The sequence below is a fragment of the Lagopus leucura genome, unplaced genomic scaffold (assembly GCF_019238085.1).
Source record: "Lagopus leucura isolate 7727_CA_CO unplaced genomic scaffold, USGS_WTPT01 Super-Scaffold_1, whole genome shotgun sequence".
In the NCBI taxonomy this organism is placed as follows: Eukaryota; Metazoa; Chordata; class Aves; order Galliformes; family Phasianidae; genus Lagopus; species Lagopus leucura.
Window position 1 is genome coordinate 33,747,499 of NW_024962250.1, and position 22,916 is coordinate 33,770,414.

At 41.3% G+C, this 22,916-nt stretch overlaps 1 protein-coding gene across 1 annotated transcript in view; it reads left to right on the forward strand.

The window, feature by feature from the left end:
- Window positions 1-191: 191 nt before the first annotated feature.
- ASPG (asparaginase) overlaps window positions 192-22,916 on the forward strand; it is a 72,294-nt gene continuing 49,569 nt past the window's right edge. The window contains exons 1-7 of the mRNA XM_042869541.1: window positions 192-381; window positions 5,145-5,274; window positions 8,871-8,982; window positions 12,250-12,375; window positions 13,844-13,927; window positions 14,975-15,101; window positions 21,795-21,907. Coding sequence (XP_042725475.1) covers window positions 234-381; window positions 5,145-5,274; window positions 8,871-8,982; window positions 12,250-12,375; window positions 13,844-13,927; window positions 14,975-15,101; window positions 21,795-21,907 — 840 coding nt within the window. The 5' untranslated portion in view covers window positions 192-233. The remainder of the gene's footprint in view (window positions 382-5,144; window positions 5,275-8,870; window positions 8,983-12,249; window positions 12,376-13,843; window positions 13,928-14,974; window positions 15,102-21,794; window positions 21,908-22,916) is intronic.

Genomic DNA, 22,916 nt, shown 5'->3' on the forward strand with positions numbered 1-22,916 from the left:
GACGGACAAGGGGAAGATCCAGCCCTCCCCGCCCGTACCCCGCACCAAAGGGGCCGTGCCGCGCCTCGCCCCCCGCAGCCAGGCGCGCTCCGGAGGCGGTGCAGCTCTCCCCGCCTCTCTGGGCCCCACCCCGCTGCCTGCCCGGCCGGCGGGGGGCGGGACGGAGGCGTCCCCCGGGCCGCCCTCTATCTAACTCCCCTTTTCGCCGGAGGTAGCGGTTCCTCGGGGTCGGGATGGAGGCGGCGGTGGCGCGGGGCTCGCTGGGCAGAGCGCTGTCCGGCACCCACCGCCAGGATCTGCCCGGCTGTAAGGCCGTCAGCGAGGCGCGGGTGCTGGTCATCAATACGGGCGGCACCATCGGCATGGTGCAGGACGACAAGGGTGAGCGGGGCGAGCCGGGCTGCAGCCGTGGGGAGCAGCGTTCTGCGGGCGGAGAGCAGGGGAAGGGAAGGAGGCCGCTCCTTGCGCCAGCTAAAAGCCCGGCTTCTAGCGGGCGAGCGGCACCAAAACGGGATCCTTTCTCTTCAAATCCCGCGTGTGTACCGGTGGGAGCGCATCCTTGTGAGCAGCGGCCCCTGGGCTGGGAGCGGCAGGGCACAGAACAACGTGTTTCCTGCAGCGCCAGTCCTTTCTCTCCACGCTCGCGCGCTGAAAATGAAACCAGCTTCATTCCACAGCTCACGTTGCGTATTTTTTAGCCCCAAAAGAATCGTCCCGGGCTCCGTGTCACGTAGGGTGATGCCGGGTTGGGGGTGTGGAGAGAATGGTAGTAGTTTGGTTAGGATGAACATAAGTTCTCTTTTCTTTTTTCATTACTTGGTAGGCAGCGCAGCGTCCCAGGGTGGCTGTAAGCTTCCAGCAATAGAACTAGGGTGCTCCTGTTACCTACTGCAGAGTTTCACGGTTGAAATAACATCTCCGGTATGCATCTGTAGGTTTCAAGCACTTAGGGTTTCACCTCTTGAGTTTTCTACACTATATTTGTTTCCTTCCTTCTTAGGCAATTGCTGTTTCTTGTTACTGTAGGGCACATGCTTCCCAGCATTGTTGTGCTTTGTTTTTTATGGCTGTTGTCACTGTGTTTAACCCATGAAATGAGCCTGAGGAATGACAGCTGCAAGAGGAATCCGTGTTTCGAGTGACACGTGGTCACTTTCCTCTATTTGCACTGCTGCTAACATCATTTCCTATTTCTGCTGGCTCAGTTTCCCAAACACCTTAAAAAAAAAGTCTCCATTCTTTTATGAATGAACTCCATAGCCTCTTTGGATCGTGTGCTTTATTTCTGTTGCCCAACATGTGTCAATCATTACAGCACATGCAAACAATCTGACAGTTCTGATCCGATGCTGCCGATGTGCTGCATCCCGCTGAGGGTTCCTCCTGCTTCTTCTGCACAGATCCAGCAGCAGAGCAGCTGGAGTGCCTCTTTAAGAATATTTGCCAGTCCATCGTGTTTAAACTGAAGCTGGTGAAAGGGCATGAGAAAAGCAGCATGCTTAAAAGGTTGGGAAAAAAAAAAATCCTCCACAATATGCTTGTTTCTTTTATTAATCAATACCTAGAAAACACCTGCTTAGAACCATAGCTCAAGCTGTGTTTTATTTCAAGCAAAGTAAACAGCAGTGAGTTCCTTGAGCAGCATGAAACTTTACAGCAGCAATTGAAGGGTTCAAGCAAGGCTCCCACCTAATTCCCATATAGGCTGCTCTTTTATGGCCTTTCCTCTTACTAGAAAAGATGGTATCATTTGTAAATGCTGACAGGAGGAGCTTACTCTCTGCAAAACACATCAGGCCAATGTAGAGCTGCCTCCATGTGCAGTGCAGGTTACAGTCACGTTCCCTGGGCTCGTTGTGCATGTATGGATGATTGTTGATTGCTGCCTGGTCTGCTGGTAAGATGGTAAGCCCACTGCAGGTGCTTTGCAGTTGATCTGTGCGCATGTGGCAACCTCAGCACCTCTCAGACCTCTTGAACTCCCTGTGGCCCTGGAGCTTAGCCCTGAGGGAGGCCTTTTCAGAGGATGGGTGCTCTCTGTTCACACAGTGAAGTGACAACCAAAGTCACTTGCAGCCTCTCCCAGCATTCCTGCTTTACATTCAAATAAGCCATCTCAATGCATGTTTTAGATTTCTTCCTTTTGCTTCCTCCTACTTCATTCCTCCCACCTCTTTTGGCTTATCAGGAACTCAGTTCAGAAGGATAATCCTGCTGCTCTGTGCAGTGAGGTTATTGTAACACTGATCCCCACGTCAAGCCCTGTTCCTCCTGGATTGTGCTTTCAGGAAGATCTTTTCCTCAGCCTTGAGTACTGCTCTCTTTCATAGCTTTTACCTCAAAAAATGAGAAAAGAAATCCTACCTAACAAACACAAGTGGGGCTAAGCTAAATCCCCTTAGAAGGATTACTTGGAATAGTCTTTCTGGGTAACATGGTTAATTTTCTGTCTTTTCTAGTTGTAGTAGACTGCTGAAGGTCTGACTGCTGTGGTCCAAATAGGACTCAACTCCTATGGTGGGTTCTTTGGGTGTCAGAAGCCTCCAAGACACAGCTGAATTGGAGTCTTTCAGCTCCCCCTTCTCTCCAACACAGGCTATAGGTTAACGAGACTGATAAGTAGCTGTTGCTATATTAGCTTTAGTACTGGAGCGAAACAGAGACCTCGGCTCCAGGTGAGACAGAATCATCCTTGTTCTTCTCACCATGGGGTTGCCCAGCTGCAGAGGAACAGGTCAGCAGCTGATGAGAGGCGTTTGGAGGAGTTGCATGACTTGCCTCTTCTCTGCAGGGGTGGAAGCTGCTACAAATGCTCGGTTAATGAGTTTGGCTCACAGAAGATATTTTCCGTGCATAATAAAGTAGAAGTGTTCTTAAAACTGTCGTGTTTGAGTTCCCCTGCGTGGCTCCTTGAAGCAGTGGAGCAGACAGTACTGCCAAATGTGGGTGCGTGCAGGGGATGGCGTTGGTTGTGAGCCAGATGTCTTTGGTGTGTCTGCAGAATCTCTGAAGGTTTGATCACAGTCAAGCAGGCACAGGAAATCCCATCGGATTTGTAAGCCAGAGATGAGGAACATTCATTGGGAAGAGATGTAACAATATTATCGTTCGTCAGCTCTCCCGCTCTTAGAACAAATAGGAGAAATAAGCTCTCTAATCCATTGCCAGTATTTAGAGTAAGGTGAACAAGGGAAAACAAAAAAACGCTGTGCTGCTGTGTGGAGCTTCAGAGCCAGGATGACTCTATATCCAAGTGCAGTGGCCATTTGTGAGTAAGCTAGGGACAGCTTTAATAGGAATAAGCAGGGGTTGTAACTGAAGCAACAAAACATCCAAAGCTGGAAGCACGTTGAGTATATTTTGTAAAACAAAATGTTCCAGTAGGAATCCAAGCAAAGCCATTCAAATGCTGTTGCCATCCTGCAAGAAAGCTGGCTATGAAAAGGCCTCGTACTTCATTTAGGGCAAGCCAGCAAAGAGATTAGGGCATTCTTAAGGGTTTTCCATCAGTTTGGAAAGTAAAGCAGGCTGCATGCACTTCAGCTAATGCTATTACTGTTTCTCTGTACTTTGGAATATTTTAAACTTGTTTGAAGATGAAATAATAAAAAAGATGTGAACTTGTGTGCAAATGGTGTTCAGGCAAACTGAAGAGCTGGGAAGTGGGAGAGTATTCTAGCTGTAGATGTCCTCGTTCCTTGGAGGGAAGTTGAACCAGGTGGGATGATTCTCTGATCATTTAGCCTCAAACTGTGACTGGCTGGAACTGGCAGAAGTTGAATTATGAGGTTTGAGAATTTCTTCGCTGTCAGAGCAGGTGAGACTGCGCAGATCTGGACAGCAGTACCAGTAGAATCTTGGAGTTCAGAAAGAAGTGCCTCTGCTTGAATACTGCAGTATAATTTTATAACTGGAATTGTTGTAATCTAATTGGAATACTGCTGATCCAGAAACTCCTAATGTGCTGCTGGCACTTAAAGATATAGGAGTTAATAAAATATATAATGTTCCACCTTGCTAAATTCAGACCATCTTCCTCAGCTTGTTTCAGCAGCCAAATGCAGACAACCTTCATCCTACCACTATCAGAGCAGCTGCAGGCTGAGTTTACAGTGGAACTCAGCTCTGTCAAACCAAATGTAGCATTAAACATTGAAGGCGCCTTTTTATCTAGTAGAGAGTAGCATTTGGATTCCTTTTGAAATACCTGGTTGCCCTCAGAATGCCTGCAGGTGCAGCACACCATTCATAGGCTTGGGCTGGTGTGGGCCTCAGCTATCTTCAAGATCGCTTCCACAGAAAGGAGGATGTCCAGGGCAAGGAGAGGGTGAACAGAGCTTAGGATGCATCCACACTTCCGTAGAATCATTAAAGTTGGAAAAGGCCTCAAAGGTCATCTAGTCCTCACGTACCTCCACTGTGTTAAGGTGTTCAGTCCTCAACCTGCTGGTGGAAAGCTCATGTTTCAGGGAGATGGGGAACTCAGTATTTAGGACTCACCTGGCAAGCTGCTATTTCTGTCTTTATAAACAGAGATCTTTTTCCGTGTCTGCCTATGCTCAATACCTAGTGTGGGATTTGTTCAGGCTTTCCCTTTTTTTCCCCTTTGTGCAAATGCTGTTGCTGCTGACAGTGAGACCTAACGCACCGCTTTTCTATACAGCCATACTGGCACCTTGCTGTCTGTGCCAGTACATCTGTAGGATGTCAGCTAAGGAGCTTAGGCAGAAATATCACAGCTCTGTAGTGCAAAACAACATCCATGTTCGGTAAATATCCTGCCACTGGCTAGAGGGTAGCTGTGGAAAATGCTGAAGAGAATGGTAGCTTTTTGCTATCCGTATTAGCACACAGACAACAATTTAGGTAAAACATAAACACTTGATACGCAGGGGATTTATAACCTTATTTCTGCCAAATAAAGGATTTATTTATTTATTTAAAGCCTGGAAAAGAGTAGCTGCACAGAGAGTTATTGATTACGTTGTTTTCACGTTCTGAGCTGGCAGCAGACTGTTAATGTTTCACGTAGGACAGGCCACAAGCTGGATAAACTGATTTCTTCCCCCCTTTTGGTGCTACTCACTACCTTCCATCCTTTATTTACTTCATTTATTCTTTTTTTTTTTCTTTTTTTTTTCCAGGACTTGCTCCTGAGGCCAATAAATTAGTAAGCAGCTTGAAGACGATGCCAATGCTGCATGATGATGCATATGCCCAGGAAACAAAACTGTGCAACCTCCATGAATTTCCGGATGCTACATTGGTGCTCCCGTAAGTATTTCTTCCCTGGGGAGAGGGAATTGTGTAGATTTTAAAATAATTGTCCCTGCAAACAATTAATATGGGGATTCTGCTATGAAATCAGCAAAAATGTTTATATTGACTTAAAAGTGGGTGGTGGGAGCGGGTTGATGGTTGGACTAGGTGGTCTTAGGGGACTCTTCCAACCTTGATGATTCTGTGATTCCATGATTGTAAAAGGAAAAAGCCCAGGGTGCCTGGTACTATGCGAAATATGAAGTGTCATAAAACTGCTTGAGAAATTACCCATAAATTTGTCAACGAGCAGACATTCCGGACAGCTTAAGTCCTACATTTTTTCTGGGTTTTTATATTAATGGGCTACTATGTAAGCATACAAATATTCCCAAATAGCTGGGAAAGCTGCAGATACAGCTCTGTGTGTATTATCTTTGGCATGCCTGATAAAGTAGCATCTAATTAATGCATCCATGAATAGGCCTCATGCTTTAATTCTGCAGGCCTTCTGTTGTATTTTTTTAAAACCCAAAAGCTGATTGTCTTTCCCAGATTTATGCAACATTATGATAATAGCTGATGGGCTTACAATTAATCTGCATTACTTCTTAACTCTTGGGCAATGATTAGTAAGCTTTTAGGTTTTATTTGGGGGGCAGTATGCTAATTTGAGATATTCCACAGCTGTGATGAATGACTGCTTCTGTAAACACGTTAACTTGGCACAAAGGGTGATTTTACAATCACTCAAGAATAAATGGGACTGTTGCTGTTTTGTTATAAGAGTGCAAATGGATATTCCTTAAACTTTATGGAAAAAATCAGAGCATAATAACAAATTGTAAGGTTTATTAATTTCTTTCTATTTTGTACTAAGGTCTCTGTGTTAAAAGTAACTTCTTAGAAGGCAGACAGCAGGAAGATGAATGAAGGGAAAATAATGAACTCCCAGCTGATTAATATGGTTGTGAACATACAATTTATGTTAAATCCAATGACTATAACAGGAAAATTTGAGATTTGTTCTGGTACTGTTATAACTGAATAGCTTTTAAATACTTCAGGGGATTTAAAATGTAACTGCACTGATATGCACATTGGACTCCCAAATATACTTCTTTTGGTGTATGTTTTCCACGAAGTGCAGAAAACCTTGAAACAGCCAATTCAGATCAAGAACTGAAGTTTAAAAAACAGTCCTGTCCTCTTTTTTCTGGCACTGCTGTGTGCCATTTGTGGAGGTCAGTCGTGGCAATCTGCCACTTTCTCTTTTGTGCTGGCTGAGTGATATTTTAACTAGGCAGCTGAGAAATAATGCAGCTTTCTGAAGGAAGAAAATGGGAGTATTTTGTGAACTTTGTGAAACCGTGTTGTAACTGTGACGTAACAACAAAGATACCAACCAATGATCATCCTTCTTGGAGAGAGGAGTCAAAAGCAGTAGAGTAGGCTGCTCTTGGTTGTGATATGCTGTGTGTTATTTAAGCAGCACTTCCTTGAGAAGCTCTTTTCACAAATTTTCCGCTGTCTTACAAAGTTGCTCTTAGGCAGCACGTCAATAAAGCAATTTTTCGTATGAGAACTTAATTACAGTAAGTCAGTTGTTTTTGAGTGATAACCCCATGTTGATTAAGTACTTTCTCTATTGTAAGCAGCGCTCACACAGGCTTCGTATGGGGAGTGGTTGCTCAGATTTTGTTAGGTGATTTATTTTTTATTGCATATTTTATGTTGTTATAAGCAAGAATAGCAAGTAGGGAAAAAACAGCACTTGCAGATGCTGAGGGAAGGCAATGAACTCTGTGCTCTAAGCACATCCATATGTTGTGGAGTATCATGGCCTTTGACTGTCTTACACTCATAGGAAATAAACGTAGAAGCATCAGTCACAGTTAAACAAAACTTTGCATCGTCATCAGGCAGTGGAGTAACATTGAGAATGCTCTGAAGGTGATGCTGTTGGCCGTGCTCCTGGATGGCTTCGCTTGGAAGGGAAAGTAGAAAGGGCTGAGCTGGCCTGCTAGTAGTCCTGATATGTTAGCTGCTTGTTTGTCATCACATTTCTAAAGACAAACATATTCTGACTGTTAAGTATATATCTGTTTCTCAGGGTTTTTTAAATGCTTTTTTTCTTGTCATTTTAACCCTGTAGCAGACAGTATGTCTGTGTGTTTTAGTGACATGAGTTGTGGTCTTTCTCATTCCTAGCTTGAAAATTTCCTTTAAAATGCTAACATAAGAACGTGTGAAAATGGTGGATATTCTATTATTTTCCAAGCTTCAAGAAGGTAGCAGAAAATAGTTGCAGTGGTGTTCTTTTTTTTACCCCGAACCTTGTAAGTAGAAAAGCTCAATTTATATGCACTTGGCTATATTGATGGGTTAAAGAAGGTGGAGAAAAGGGAAGTTTCATGGGGGTAGAACACCTGCTCTGTTTGTAGCCTGTGTAGCTGGCAATTCAGAGCTCTTGGAAGAGTCAGATTTCAGATGAAGAAAGGGAGATGGATGGTCTTTGGAGGCAGGGAGAGCAGACAGCTATAACAATCCCACTGGGATTACACAGTCATTTTCTCCTTAGACACTGAAAATTCACAGAATCACAGAAAAAAATTCCCCTCTAAATTTGGAATTTTGCACTTCTAGATAGCTCTTTTTTCTGGTCGTCTTCTGCTGGGCTTCATGCTATGTGAAGTTTGAAAGCATTGCATTCCTCAGCCCCACAAGTACTTGACTTTTTTTTATACTTGCACAGTTGCTTTGTCTCATCTGCCTTGCACTGCGAGAAGACTCTTCTCAGTTATCGAGGCTGCACTTGTGCAGTAGCCAATGACTGATTACCGGTGGGGCCACTGTTTCCAACTATGCCAGTATTTTAAGATCTTTGATATTATTTCGTGCTTAAAAGTCCACATCATTCACAAGAGATGTCCGGTACCAACGGTGTCAGATGTTAACAGGCCCGGTAGGCCAGGACTTGAGGAAGGTAACCTAACACTAGGAAACTGTGGGTCATTTGGCAACAGTTTACTTGATGGTATTAGATAAAAAAAAGGAAACATTTTCTGAAATCTGAAGTCAGAGAAACCAAGGGAAGTAAGCTTTGTAAAAGGTATAGAAATAAAGGGCAGTCCTAAGACTCTGAAGAGAAGACTCCCTTCGTTGCAAGGAATTTGTAGCTATCACAGCATTAAGCAGTTGTTGAAACTCATCTGTGAATCCTCTGTGTATCTTGGGAGCTTTATTGAGATTCCTCTCAATAGCTTAGGAAGCATTTTTGAAACCATAAGGCTAGATATGAACTTACGTTAGAACTCAATTCCAAACTTAAACAAAGTGACTCTGCATTATTCTTACCTGCCTTTGTTTCTGCCAACTTCTCCCCACCTCCCAAATTCTAAGTTTAGTAAGTTGAAGTGTTTGTACTTCAAACCACATCAAGTCATGAGTTTCTACACTTGGAACTTAATGTTTCAAATGTAAGACCATTTCCTTGGCTACAGACTTGCAGATACAGGGAGAAGTTACTGCTTTAGTGAAAAAAATGAGAGGCTATGAGCTGCTGTTAGTTCTAGTAGTGATTTTTTCCCCTGAATTATCTTTCTTTTTAGTGTCTCTAAGCAAAACAAAAGAATTTTCTACACAATCCTGGAGCTGTCACCACTACTTGATTCTTCAAACATGACACCGGAGGACTGGGCCAAAATTGCAAAGAAACTTGAGGTATGGTGGTGTGGGATAAAACTTCATTTGCTGCTAAAACAAAACTAGCACTGTGTTTAGTACACTTAGCAAGGTATAACAATGTGGAACTCCTATAATTAAAGTTTTAATGTCATCCCTGTTTCTTAGTTAACTGTAAAGCAAGAAGTACTGTGCTTGCAAAGCGTGCATTTTGAAAAGGCTGCAGACTCATTTGTTACGTAGCTCTTCCTGTGACAAGCCATAATTCTGTAAAATGAAAAGAAAAATTGCAGCTGTGATTGAATAAGATATGTAATATATAGATTAATATGTTATAAAATGTTGGCTTCGATTCACTGTGTCAAGTGTCAAGTAAAAAGAAAAGTGTCAAGTAAAATCCTTAGGTGCAGGTAACTTAGCAGAAGGTTGTATAGTTATACAGCATTTGAATGTTCTGCTAGATGAATGGTTAGCTCTCAGTGTAGGAAATAATTTCATATGCCTTTCTTACTCAGACACTGTCCTGACTAGCTTTGGTTTTGCAACCAGGAGAAAAAGCATTACCAAGGTTGGCTTTCACACACTGGGAAATGATCAAAGCCCTAAATATTTTTGTATAGACAGATAAACTCATTATATACTTCTCTAGATTAAGAGCATTTCTCTGCTTCTGTTCCCATTTCTTAACTAGGTGCTTTAAAGAAAGCAGAAATATGAAACATTTCAAATACTTCATACCAGGAATTCATATGTAGCTGTTAGCAGTAAGTAACCTAAGTGGGCCTACAAAGACTCTGCTCTTCCACTCCTCCTCATTCTGCAGTGGTGTCTTTGTGTTGTAGGTCTCCTTCCACCAGGCTGTACCTGTTTTCACTAAGGGTATAATAATACTGGGAATGCTACTGAAGGTTATGTAACAGTCTTTGGCCTTTAGATCCTCTAATCCTGAAACCATCAAAGTAAGGGAGATGCTTCACTTATGGAATGCATCTTGACGGTTCAGAGAAGAGATGGAGAGGGTATGGAACAGGGATGCAGCTGGGAAAAGCCCAGGGCTGAGAGTAGGGTATCTTAAAGAAGGCAATGCCATGTTGAACAGGAGAGAATTTACCTTTCTTCCTTAATGGGACATCAGTTTTTTTACAGCTTCTCAAAAAATGTGTGCAGAATACGGCTTCTTTAAATCCAGTACATGCAATCCAAGTGAAAAGTGCTGAGAAGGAAAAAAAATTCCTCAGCTATCCAGCTTGTGGCTAGACACTGCCACGTTGTGTTCATCCTCAGTGCTTCCTTGGTGCAGCTGTAACACGTTGGAGACTTCTCAGAATGGAACACTCTAAGTCATTTCTTTGGGATTTTTCCTTAGTGAACAGGCTGATCTTTTGTATGGTGAAGGTTAAGACAAGCTGTGTTCTTTATCATTTAATAAGATTCACAAGGCTGACAGTATTAGAGAAGTGTACAGACTGAATTAGATAGGACAGGCAGCTATTTCTGTGATTTTAGCCCTTGGAATTCACTTATGTTGATTCAGCATTAATGAACACAGCAGCACGCTTTATGCATCCCAGTTCCTGGCCTGCAGAAAAATCTTGCAGAGTTGGTTGTTCTGTGGGCTAACCATTGAGAAATAAACAGAACTCCACTGAAACTTTCAGTAGATAGCAACATGAAGGGATGAGTATTGGTGAGGAAATAGTAAAGGACAAACAGAAATGTATGGGTGGATTAGGAGCTGACCATAATAACAGGAGATGCCAAGTGTGTGTACCCATTGTAGTATAAGAAATCTACTTCATAAGGAATCTGATTTAATTCTATGCAAAATAAAAAAAATTCCCACTGGAACTTTTTGTATTTGCTCAGACTGCTGTATAATCATGTCCATGTAAACCAAATTACATTAGAGACATCAGTTCCTTTGACTAAAGTGTTTACCACGTGCATTGCTCTTAAAATAGAGGAACCAATTCCTTTCTCCTCTGAAAGCCAGCTGATGATTTTATTCCATCAGGACGAAGAGTAATTAATGGCTTTGCATTAAAAACTTCCTGTGTAGAACTGTATGTAGATTGCATCACAGAATCACAGAATTGTAGAGGCTGGAAGGGACCTCTGGAGATCATCCAGTCCAACCCTCTGCTAAAGGAGTTCCCTACAGTTGGGCAGGAAAGCATCCAGGTGGATTTTGAGTATCTCCAGAGAAGTAGACACCACCACTCTCTGGGCAGTCTGTTCCAGTGCTTCGTCACCTACACAGTAAAGAAGTTTTTCTCATGTTCATATGGAACTTCCTGTGTTTTTCAGTTTGAGTCCGTTGCTCCTTGTCCTGTCACTGAGCATCACCCAGAAGAGCCTGGCCCCATCCACTTGACTGCCATTCGTTATTTATAAGCATTGATAAGATCCCCTCTGAGCCTTCTCTCCTCCAGGCTGAACAGTCCCAGGGCTCTCAGCCTGCCCTCACACAGGAGATGCTCCAGGCCCCAGCCATCCTTATGGCCCCTGCTGGACTCACTACAAGTTCCCTGTCTTTCTGGAACTGAGGAGCCCAGCAGTGCCACAATACTCCAGATGTGACCTCGCCAGGACAGAGCAGAGGGGCAGATCACCTCCCTCACCGTGCTGGCCACACTCTTTTTAATGCACTCCGACTTCATAAAGTCATTATAAAATGACTTATTTTTTTGCATCTGTTCGTGCCTGGTTCTAAGGCAAGCACGTGTACCTTACCGTCAAACAGAAACGCCCTCTTCAGCTCGGGAGCTGCAGGAGTGGAGTACTGCTTGAGAAGTGATGACGTTGAAACAGAAGAGGGCACTCTTACACTGGCAATCTGCCTGGCTGCCAACCGGATTACACGGGCTGTTTTTTTCTATATGTACATCATGGTAGCCTCGATTTGCCTCTTCTGTTCCTGTAAATGATGTAATCCCCTCAGTGAAAGCAGCAACAAGAAATCAGACCATGCGACCGATTTGCATATGTTAACATTCCTGTTTCGAGCCATTGCTAAGCTTTTCTTAATTAGCAGTCTTCTGGTTTAAAAATGCTGCATTAATATGTATACATAGAAAAATCTCTTTGACTGTTCCTTAATTAGAATTACAGCTGTAGTGTTTATTGTCCTATTAACCCTTAATTATGTTTAAACTCAAAATGTGGATATTTGAGGAGGAATTACCCATGTGGTACCCTTTAAAGTATCACACTGTTGCTTGCATCAGTGAAAGTCGTGCAGTCCATCCGTCGCTTTGATGCCAGTGCATTGTTCTAACAGCATGAAAAATGTCTCTCCGTCTCCAGGAGCACTATGAAAAGTATGATGGCTTTGTGATCCTCCATGGCACTGACACAATGGCATACACAGCTTCAGCCTTATCCTTCATGTGTGAGAACCTGGGTAAAACTGTTGTTCTGACAGGATCGCAGGTAATGGGCTTTATTTGAAATAAAACTTCATTTTCTGTTTTTGTATGCAAAGCTACATCGAATCTTGACTGTCATTATGACTTTTAGTAGTGCAGGACAGGCCTCTCGCCAGGGTGATGCTCACAGTGCTGTTAGAAATCATTGAGAATTGACAGGCTTACCAGCTGAGGATCTGCCCCATAATTTTATCATTAGTGACTTTACAACTCCATACCACATCAGACCAGTAGTTCATTATGGTCGGAGCCAGATGCTTCAGAGAAAGATATAAGAGCCTGTCATTGGCCATTGTGTAATAATCTGTTTATATGAGAGGCATTCTTCCAGCCTCAGGTGGCTGCTGGTTGTTAGCTGTCTTTTTTTTTGTTGTTTGTTTTAAAGCCCTGAAGCTTATTACTTTTTACTTCATCGTTTCTTAGCCCATCTTATGTTACTCATTGTTGCGTTATTTCTCATTTTTTACAGTCTCTCAGCATTGTATGCATTTTTTATCATTTTGTTCCACGAAGCATCTCACACAGTCTGTCTTTTCCTCTAAAGACAAGATTTATTAATTTTCATTCTCTTAGCTGGAGATCAGACCTTTGCATATTGTCAGAGGAGGAGGGGTTGTCTTACTAGAATAGCTTGCTTGAGTGTAAAATACAGCTCTAATCTAGTCACAGAAGAGAGATGAAACATAGCACTGTAAAACCCTTCTCCAGCATCTTGTAACTTCCCTTTTACTTGTGGTCTATTTGAAGTCAAAATACAAAAGTCTAGGAAGGAGTAGGCTGCCACTTAGTGACTTGACGTGGAACAGTCCAGTTGTGGTACATCATATTCAAGGTTTTACTATTTTTTTTGCTTAATTATTTGGGGAGCTGCCTGGCATGATCTAGCAATAGAGCATGTGACTTTTTTTTTTTTTTTTTGCTGAAAGAAGCTCTGACTCTTTGTTAATAAAGACACAATCTGCAAAGGCATGGAGGTCATCCCTGTCATTCAGCAGACCAGATTTCTGCTTTTAATCTTGTTCATTTCCGTCAGTCACAACCTGCTGGCTCAGGTCTTGTATACTACTATGAGGAAAGATGGTGCAAGAGAGCTGTTCTGAAGCCATAGAGGCAGTTCTGTATGAACTGAGACTTGTTTCTGTACTAGCACTTCTCCCATGTTCAGTCACGTAAACTGAGCTTGCTTGCTTTATATTCTTGATATTTTTCCTTCTAAAAACAATTGCTTAATCATACTAGAATCATCTCTACATTATCTTTAAGCACTTGCATTATAGAAGCAGGATAAGCAGAGGGGAAACCCCACCTTCTGCTGTAGTTTAAAATAGTTTGGATGAAGAAGTAAACTTGTCATAAATCATTGTTGTATGAATTATTCTTGTATCTCTATTACATAAGTTGGATTCTTTTTTTTTCCTGCTGTCTAGGCTTTATGAAAGGGATGGGGTTTAATTTCATTCTCTACTCTTCAGGTGCCTATATACGAGTTGCAGAATGACGGCCGAGCCAACCTTCTGGGGGCACTGCTTTTTGCTGGGCAGTTCGTGATTCCCGAGGTCTGTTTGCCTGTGAAGACCATCTTGACAGCTGCTCTTCTCCCTCTAGTTAGGAACTCATACTTAAATACTCAAAATATCTGGTAGGATTTGCACTTGAAAGGGGAAGGAAAAAAAAAAGATTCTGCTGAGGTAACAGCCCCTTGCATGGCAAAGCACACACTGTTTTCTCAGGATTAATGCCTCATTTTGCCTGTGTGCAATCTATAAACACTATCTAGTCTGAATTTTAGCTTGCAGCAGACTTGAAATCAGAGATTCCCTTACAAATGCGTGGGATCTGAAGCATTTCTAAGTCAGTTTTTGAACTGAAAGTTACTTTGAAGTTCTTGAGTTGCGCTAGAACTGATAGCAATATCTTCTAACTCTAGTACCTGAAGACTGAAGTGTCAAGGATGATACACATAATAAACATGGGAGCATCTCCATGGTCTCAGCACCCTGCTTTTAAAGACAATGATGCTATGCAAGCCAAAAATCTGAGAGAAATCTGATCAGGCTATTCCTTATTTAACTTCTGCCATGCTTACCAGTCTTTACAGGATATTACAGCAAGGCCAAGATCTTCATAACTAACAGCAACTTTGAGGTATCTGTTTTTGTTCAAATTCCAATTGACTTACTTTTAGGGGCTTGAAAAGAAACCAATATTATTTATATTTTTGAAAGTTATCCTTCATTTCTACTAGGCCTTTTGTTAAGATTTGGGACTCTGAATTTAGATGTAAGTGTGCACAAATTGTCTACACTGTTCCTTTCCTCTACCTCTGGACTCAGGCAAATTTGCTGTCTCCTAGACTCTACTTCATAAGAGGATTATGAAACTAGTTAGCTCTTAACCTATTTTCTTCTTCTTAAATTCTTAAACCAACGTGCAACAGATGTGCCAACTCTTTTTTAAAGGGTAGGAGTTGTAAACATCTACTGGCCTCTGAGTAGTTTTAAAGATTTAGAAAACACTTTATAAAGGACAGACTATAGTATTTATCTACTGAATCTTTTAATTACTGGCTTATTCATAGACCTGTTTCTTTACTTGTTTTGCAGGTGTGCCTGTATTTTTATAATAAACTGTACAGGGGAAATAGGGTGACTAAGGTGGATGCTGGGAGTTTCAATGCCTTTTCCTCACCTAACCTGCCTCCACTTGCAAATGCTGAGGTTGATATTACAAGTAAGCAACATCCTCTCTTAAGCCTTGTAATTTATGCCACATGTAATAGAGCTGTAGCTGAAAAGAATCTGTGCCTATGTAGTTGAAATGCTGTTTTAAAACTCAAATATGTTTGAAAGCACTGTGTTTTGACTCCACTTTATATGCTCTGAAACTTCAAATATTAGTAGGACTGAGAATTTGTGAACTCAACTGTATTTATCTCTTGAATATAGATGTGAGCTGGACAGACTTTGACTCAAGATGTAGACTAACCAAAGGGAATTTTTCCCTTGTGTCATGAAAATGCTTGCTCTGAAGATAAAAATGAGTGAGTGAGGATTGAAAGAACAAAGAGTTTACTCTCATTAATGACTGTGCTGGGCTCTGAGATCAGGCAAAAGAGTCATTATTGAGTACATGCCATTTCAACAGATCGTCTGTTTGATGCATGACATTTTGTAAGATGTTTTACTGGATATTTAGAACCTGTCTAAACTGCAGGCAAACTGAAAATTATGCTTTGTGTGAAGTTTTTTTTTTTTTTTTCCCTGACTTATGAAGACTCCTTGTAATTTGTATGTCTCTGCTTGAAAAGGAGGAGAAAAACTACAGAAAGATTTCATTACCTGTTTGTAAAGGTGTTAGCATTCTGGTGTTGGTTCTTGAACATTGGTTCTGTTTCTTTGGAAAGGAGAGAAAAGAAACCCATTTAGAGTCTTGCCAAATGAGGGGCTGTCAAAAAAACAAACTAAAGGACATTTTTCAAAAATACGTTGTGCTAGCTGCTTTTGGATATATTTTAGAAGGTAGAGTCCTTGGTGACAGTCTCCATTATTCCCACAAATAAGAAGTAGATGGAGGTTCACAAATTCTTTTGCTAGGAGCTCTAGATTTTGCAGCATGGTGTTCTGAATGGTGTCTGCTACTAGAGAGGGGCATTCTGTAATTTGGAAAAATAAATGTACCCCTTCAACCAAATGCATGGCAGTCACTTTAAAACATTCTAGGGTCAAAAGGGCTATGTTTATAGCAGGGCCAGATAAACTAAGGAAACCTGTAAAATACTGTAGTGATCTGTAAGACATCTCTCTGGTAGAGAGTTTGCCACTGTAGTTTTACTGTGCTGCGTCAAACACTGAAATGCTGTCAGCTGATTGTTTTAGGAAATTGAGGAAAGTCTTCTTTCTTGGGTTTTTATGGAGTGCATCAGATAGGTTATAAATAAAGTCAGTTTACTGGCTGATCGATAATGAAATCAGGCTGCAAATCACATGCCATCTTTCTTTTGGATTTAAATGACCTGTTTTGTGATTCCTTATCTAGGGGAGAAAAATGAAAGTTCCTAAGTACTTTGCTTGGCCCATGTTTTGTCCCATTATCTTTTCGGTAGAATGCCCCATTGAGGTCGGTGAGGATTTCTGAGTTAAAAACTGATGGTGTGATAGGCTCTATTTTTATTTGTTTCAGTTGATTACCCAGTGAGGGTAGCATCATTTATCCAGGATGACGGTGTCAGAATTGAAGGATTGTTTCATTCTGGAAAACATAGTGTATAGTATGGGCAATCTACCAGTGCTGCTTTATTTTGTCCAAAGTGATTGTTTGAAACATAGCTGTCTCCCTTGTGTTTGCTCATACAGTCCTAGTATGAATATTTCACAGAGACAAGGAACCACTCAGGGCTTTTAGAAACAAACCAAACAAATCTAGTGTCTTTTAATTCTTTTTTTTTTTCTAGATCACTTTGTGTAATACCTCTTAATCTTCCTGTAGACTGGGTTGACTCTTGCTGCTTCAGCATTATGTAGAGCAGCCTGACAACGCCAGAAGGAATAGGCCATGTGCTCTTCCTGGGGCTTCCTAGTTTGTAACAAAGCTGGGAATGAAAATTCTGGAGAAGCAGAGAGGGAATGGGTGGCAAGATGTAGGGAATGAGGAGCATGATGGGATAAGAGCTTGAGATCATGGGCTGGTACACAGGAACAAGGAGAGGAGATGTGTTTTAAGATTAGACATACCATGTAAAGACAACAGAGTCAGAGAGGAGAGGGAGAAGCTTAGTTCGTTTCCCCTCCCTGCTCTAACTACTGCTCTCTTCATTTTTTTAATCTCCATTTTTCCCCATCTTCCCCCTCAGGTGAAACTCCCAGATTTCTGTTCCCATCACCTGACAGATTCTTGACCTAAGAGTTCTGTTACCGAATTTTAGACTGACAAGTGTGGCAGCCTCCTCAAGATGTGGCAGCCTCCTTTCAAACCAGCACACAAAACTCTTGACAGAAGTGAAAAATTTGAGCAAACTCCTGAGATGAATAGGAAGCCTCATGTTGGTGGGAAATGCTTTTGCAAGAAAACTGTTGGAAATGAACAATAGAGAATCAAAACCCAATATTTCTAAATGTGTGCAACTTATGAAATGAAATACCTTGTCATATTTCTCTCATGCTTTGAAAACAAAAAGAGATGAGGAGGTCTGTTTCTTATGAAATGTATGAGGAGTCTCAATATATTTCATAACCGAATACTGTCCTCTGTTCTCTCTTGTCTTAATGAGGCAAATATGAAACCTGCTTTGTTACCATGACTGGACTTTCTTCATCATGCATGCATGTAACTTCTGGGAGTGGTGCATATGTGCAGGACCGTATGATTAGAAACATAACTTGTGTAGGGGATGAAAAGAGTCTGTGCCTGTGTGTGCAGGTGTGGTACAGCAGCAGCAGGTTGGAAGGCCTGTAGTCTCGTCTACCCACCAGTCTCATTAGAGAGAAGCTATTTGCCACTGGCCAAGTCTGTCTTGGTTGGCAGTTCTGGTTATTTATAGTAAAAAGCCCAAGTCATTTATGCATTAAGGCAAACGCCAGCTCTGCTCACTGAAGTACTTTTGGTGTTTTTCCCCCTTGTAAGTAGGCATGTTAATGCTTGCAGTTATACCTTTCCATTTAAATATTCATTTCAAAAGGTGTGTGTCAATTGTTTTATAATAAACTGCCAAAAAAGGGGGTCTAAGCTTGCTTGCCTCCATCAGGAATTTCCACCCATAGGTTGGCCTGTGTTCCCCACCCCTTGGCTGTGGCCATGAATTCTAATGAACACTGGCGTAGCTTATATAATGGCATGGCTCACTGGTAGCCTTACAGAGAGGGATGAGAAGAAAGCGTTGCTGTTTGTCTGGAGCTCTGCAATCAAGAAAAGCTGCATTTCTTGTTTGATTTCATAACTTGGAGTTCAGTCACCACTCATAAGGGAAGAGTCCCTCTGAGTTACTGCTCCCCCATTATAAGTTGAAACCTGCACTGTAGAACAGGCACTATTAAAAGAAGGGGTTTTCTGCTTTCTTCACTGTTTGGAGCTGCTGCTTCTTTTTTATTTTGTTTTTCAGATAGGTTATTGTTGCTGGTTTTTTTCCACACTAGACCTATCTCATGTGTGGGTACGTGTAATGCTGAATAAGATAAGGACTCTAAAGTTGTGGGTTTTTTTTTTTCTTGAAGGAAAAATGGTTTTGGTTGTTTCCTTCTGCATCACTGTTCAACCATAGGATGTGAAGGAAGCCTGAGATTTTTCTTAGCAGTCCTCTGACAGAAGTTGCCTCTTCATGGACTGCTGGGTACCTTCTGTTCCCATCCTTGCACTAGTGAGCTCAGAAGAGGAACAAAAGCTAGTCAGGTTTCAAACCCCTATTAGTTCACTTTGTGACTTAAGTGTATGCTTCTCTTTCAAATCTGTTTTTTGGCCTGTAATTTGAAAAGCTGTAGTGTTTGGGAAGGAGAGAGGGATTGCGAGCAGCGGAGTATTGTTTGTGTTTGCTTTGTTTGGAAAAACAAACAGAAGGCCTTTAATACTTTGAATATAGCATCCTTGAATAATGCAACCTTTTCTGTCCAAAGCCATTCTCAGTGCAGGATAGAAATAGCCGCTACCTTTCTGTTTTATGCTTTAAAAATGTTCTCTCTGTTGTGCGAGACCAGTAGCTAACTTAGGTTTGTTCCCCAGCATTGCATCCATATTTACATAATACAGCAGACTATACCAGTTAAACTTTTTACACGCACAGCCCATCCAAGTCAGGACAGGTTACTTTCTTCTGTTGTGCCTATTGTCTGTATCCCTACTTAGTCAGTCTTACGCACCTATCCGGGATAAAAACTGTTATGAACACCAACACATAGAGCTTTTTGTACTTCGCCTGTAAGAGGTTTTTTATTTAAGAACTGTTAGTGACTGCTAAGATTGTTATTACTTTTATTTAATCACTACAGTGCTGCCACTGGCTGCAGGATGGCTACTTTATTCGGTACAATGAAGATGCTTAACTTAATTATGTTGTCTAAATATTCTTCCTTTTGGGGGATATAATCTTTGATGTGGAGAATGCAAAAGATGTGTTCTAAATGTGTCTTTTTTTCCTCCCCTGTGTAGCTTCACTTAGAACAGTCCTGAATAAATCTGAGGTGAAGTTGAGCTTTTATGAAATCTGGGTGGTTTTGTGGCTCTTGCATCACTGTTGCCTTTTGTTCCGCTTTTTAAGCTCATTTGTCTAATGGAAATCTGACATCTGTAGAGTCTGCAGTACTGAGCACATTATGTAAACTGAGGAGATTCACGACTAAGAGAATGTTAACTCAGAGACAATCTCTATTCCTTTTTTAATATAGTTTAGAATTGCATCACTCTACTGCATCTGACTGCATTATATTAATCTTAAAGGCTACGTGTTATTTGGTAGAATGTACTCCCATGAGTACAGGTATAGGCCTGGTGTAGTCTGGCTTTTGAACCTATCCTCTGATCTCTCTCCTTGGTCTTCTACTTTGGGCAGCGTGTTATGAAGTTAGGAAACTTGCCATGCTGGTTTCCTCCATTCATTCCTCAAGTTTGTTGAAGACATCAGGGATGCTAGCTATTGCCAAATGTAGCAGCATGCATTTGTGAAGTTTTGGCAGGGAGTCCCAGCTTATGGGGGATAATGAAACCATTAGGAGTTTTACTGCTGTCCCTTCTTACAGAGAAAGCTGCTTTTAAATAATCAATCTGATTGTTAGAAAGTTGAAACAACTGAGTTTATTGCTAACGGCTGCTTCTTAAAGCACAGTGCTCAGGAGTGAATGTGATTAGCCTATTCTATGAACCTCAGGCAGAATTCTATGATTCTATGCACTTGCCCGTTTATCTCCTCCACGTGTCTTAACTTATTCCAGAAAGTTACTGGGCCAACTACTAGCTCCAGCCAAGCAATTCCAGAACCGTACTGTCCAGCTTCTCAAAAACGAGCTGTGGAAACTGTCTATATTTCTATTCTCCCTTCCCGGAGCACTAGTGATACATATACTGAAGTACAGAAGGCAGGGTAAACATGATGCCAAGCCAGCTGCTTTGTATGATTGCTTTTTTGTGTGGGTTTTTTTGTTTGTTTGTTTGTTTTTAGAAAGAGGCTGTAGTTGTTAATGGGCACCTCGAGGAGGGCTCATAAAGTCTTACAGGTGACTGCTGTTTTTCTGTCCTGGCTGAAAGGACAGTGTTCTTTTCAGTATCTCTGGTGATGGGGCAATAGAGTAGGCTTCAGTGCAGGCTTCTAAATGTGCTTTGAATTCTCTTGCAAACGGCTGTCTGCTGATTGCAAGAGATGTTAACAGTAATTAGTCTGAGTAACCCTTATCGTGGCTCAGTGCGCATTCAGGCCTTTTATCTATATTGCTGCTCAGGGATTTTGCCAAAATCTAAAAAGCTTAGATCACAGTAAGGAAACAGGTATTCAGCAGGGTCTGCTTCCACTGAAGCATGATGCACTGAGCTGCTGGCTGTTTGTTAAACTTCCTTTGCAGGCTTGTAGCAGCCGTCTGCACTACTGAAGTTGTAAAATTTTGAAATCAATAATGCATGACTTGGCTTCTAATAATACAGCACAAACAAACTATTAGTTAAACAGCTGGCTTCTAGCTCTAAATGTGTAATCGGAGTTAATTGAATCCTTGCTATTTTATTTAATCATTAGTAACTACATAATAAACTCAGGAGGTGATTAGCAGGAACACTAAATGCATTTCTCATATCTCTTGTCTGAGAAAATGAAGGTCTATTTTCTAAGCTTTAATCCAGGCTGATATCAGTCCAGCTATATAACAGTAGGTTCTGATCAACGTGTGATAAGTCAGTATATATCAGTGAGTTAGTTGAGACTTCCTGACCACTCTGAAATTGGGGAGCTGATGCCAACAGGACTTGTACTCAAATGGCTTTTGCAGCTAGCAGACTTTTCTTCTGAAGGCATTGTAGTCGGATGAGTGGTCATTGAACTAAAATGTCTATTTTGGAAGCCTTAGCTGTAAAATGCTATTAAATTTAAACAAGTGTACTTAAATATCTCCTTGAAGGGCACTAACTTAGAAATATTGACAAGTGATACTGATTTATCTCAGAGTCTACACTACTTTGGAGTTAAAGCTAAAATATAACACAGTTGAGTTTGACCTGGAAATGGCCTTAAAGACACATCTTGTGGCATGTAATAGGTAAAGCGTGTTAGATCAGCTGCTAGGGCTGCTGTCTTAAATGACTCTTCATTTCCTCTTTTAAAAAATATATTGTCTTTCATGAGTCCCCTATATAAGAAATAGTTTTGAAGATACCACTGTAAGTATGAGGTGCTACAAATGTACTTTAATGTTATGTCTTCAGTATTATACTGAAAAGGCCACTTCTCTTTTGCAGTAAACTGGGAAACAGTATGGAGAGCCAATACCAAAAAGAAATTTCGAGTTCATACCAATATGAACAGGAACGTGGCGCTTCTGCGAATATTCCCAGGAATAACTGCTGCTGCTGTGAGTGCCACCACGGAGGTTTGGAAGTGGATGAAATGATGCTCAAATACTTGATTAGTAAGCTAAGTGGGGATGCTACGCTGTTGTAGCAGTGGTTGGGTTCTAGAAGGAAGGGAAATAATCTGCTTTCTGATAAACATTTTCTGTAACATCAGAGCATTCAAAGACTATTTTCATGGGCTACAGTCTATTAGTAAAACCTTTCAGAGTATCTTTTATCTAAACTTTCTGGGCTCTGAAACTTAAAATTAATTTCTTATAAGGGCTTATAAATAAATAGATGAAGTGTGCTTTTCTGGAGAAGCATAAGCTTCAGTGATGGTGGAAATGTTTCTTGCTGCATATTAGGGCACACTAATACATACCTTGCCAAAGAATACATGATTGTGGAGGTGAGTGTGATTTCTTCCACAGCTCATGCTTGCTTCAAGGTTCATTTCATCTCATACTGGTGGTTAGCATGATTCTCAGCACTCATACAGAGCTCAAGATGAGGAGTAGGATTTTCCTGCTCTGAGCATTTAAAAATTGTTTTACAGAACTATGGGTTTAGGTGAATTTGTCTTTAAATTTTTGTTTAGTACCACTTCCATTAAATTGATGGGTCTTTCACGAGTGTTGCCAATTTAAATTGAATCCAGTAGTTTAAGAAGCACTCCTCAGTTATATTACCATTCTTTTTAGGTGAATATGAACAGATGGAAAGGCAGAGAGGTGGTATATTTGCAATAAAACTCCAACAGAATAGCTAGTCTCACGGGGACTTAGTGTATTGTGTTTAGCATATGTGATCAGCGAGGAAACGTTTAGATTGTATAAAATTTATTTTTCTAGGAACAAAAATTAGCAAGGCATTCTCTTAGAAGGAGGCACAATAGCTATCACGTTAACAGCAGTCCCAGAAAGATTTTGAACCTGCATTAAATCAATTGCTTTTTGAGTTAAAAACAAAACAAAACCTCCATGCCTCAGTAGAGTATTCTTTCCTGAAAGGTGAGACACTCCTTCT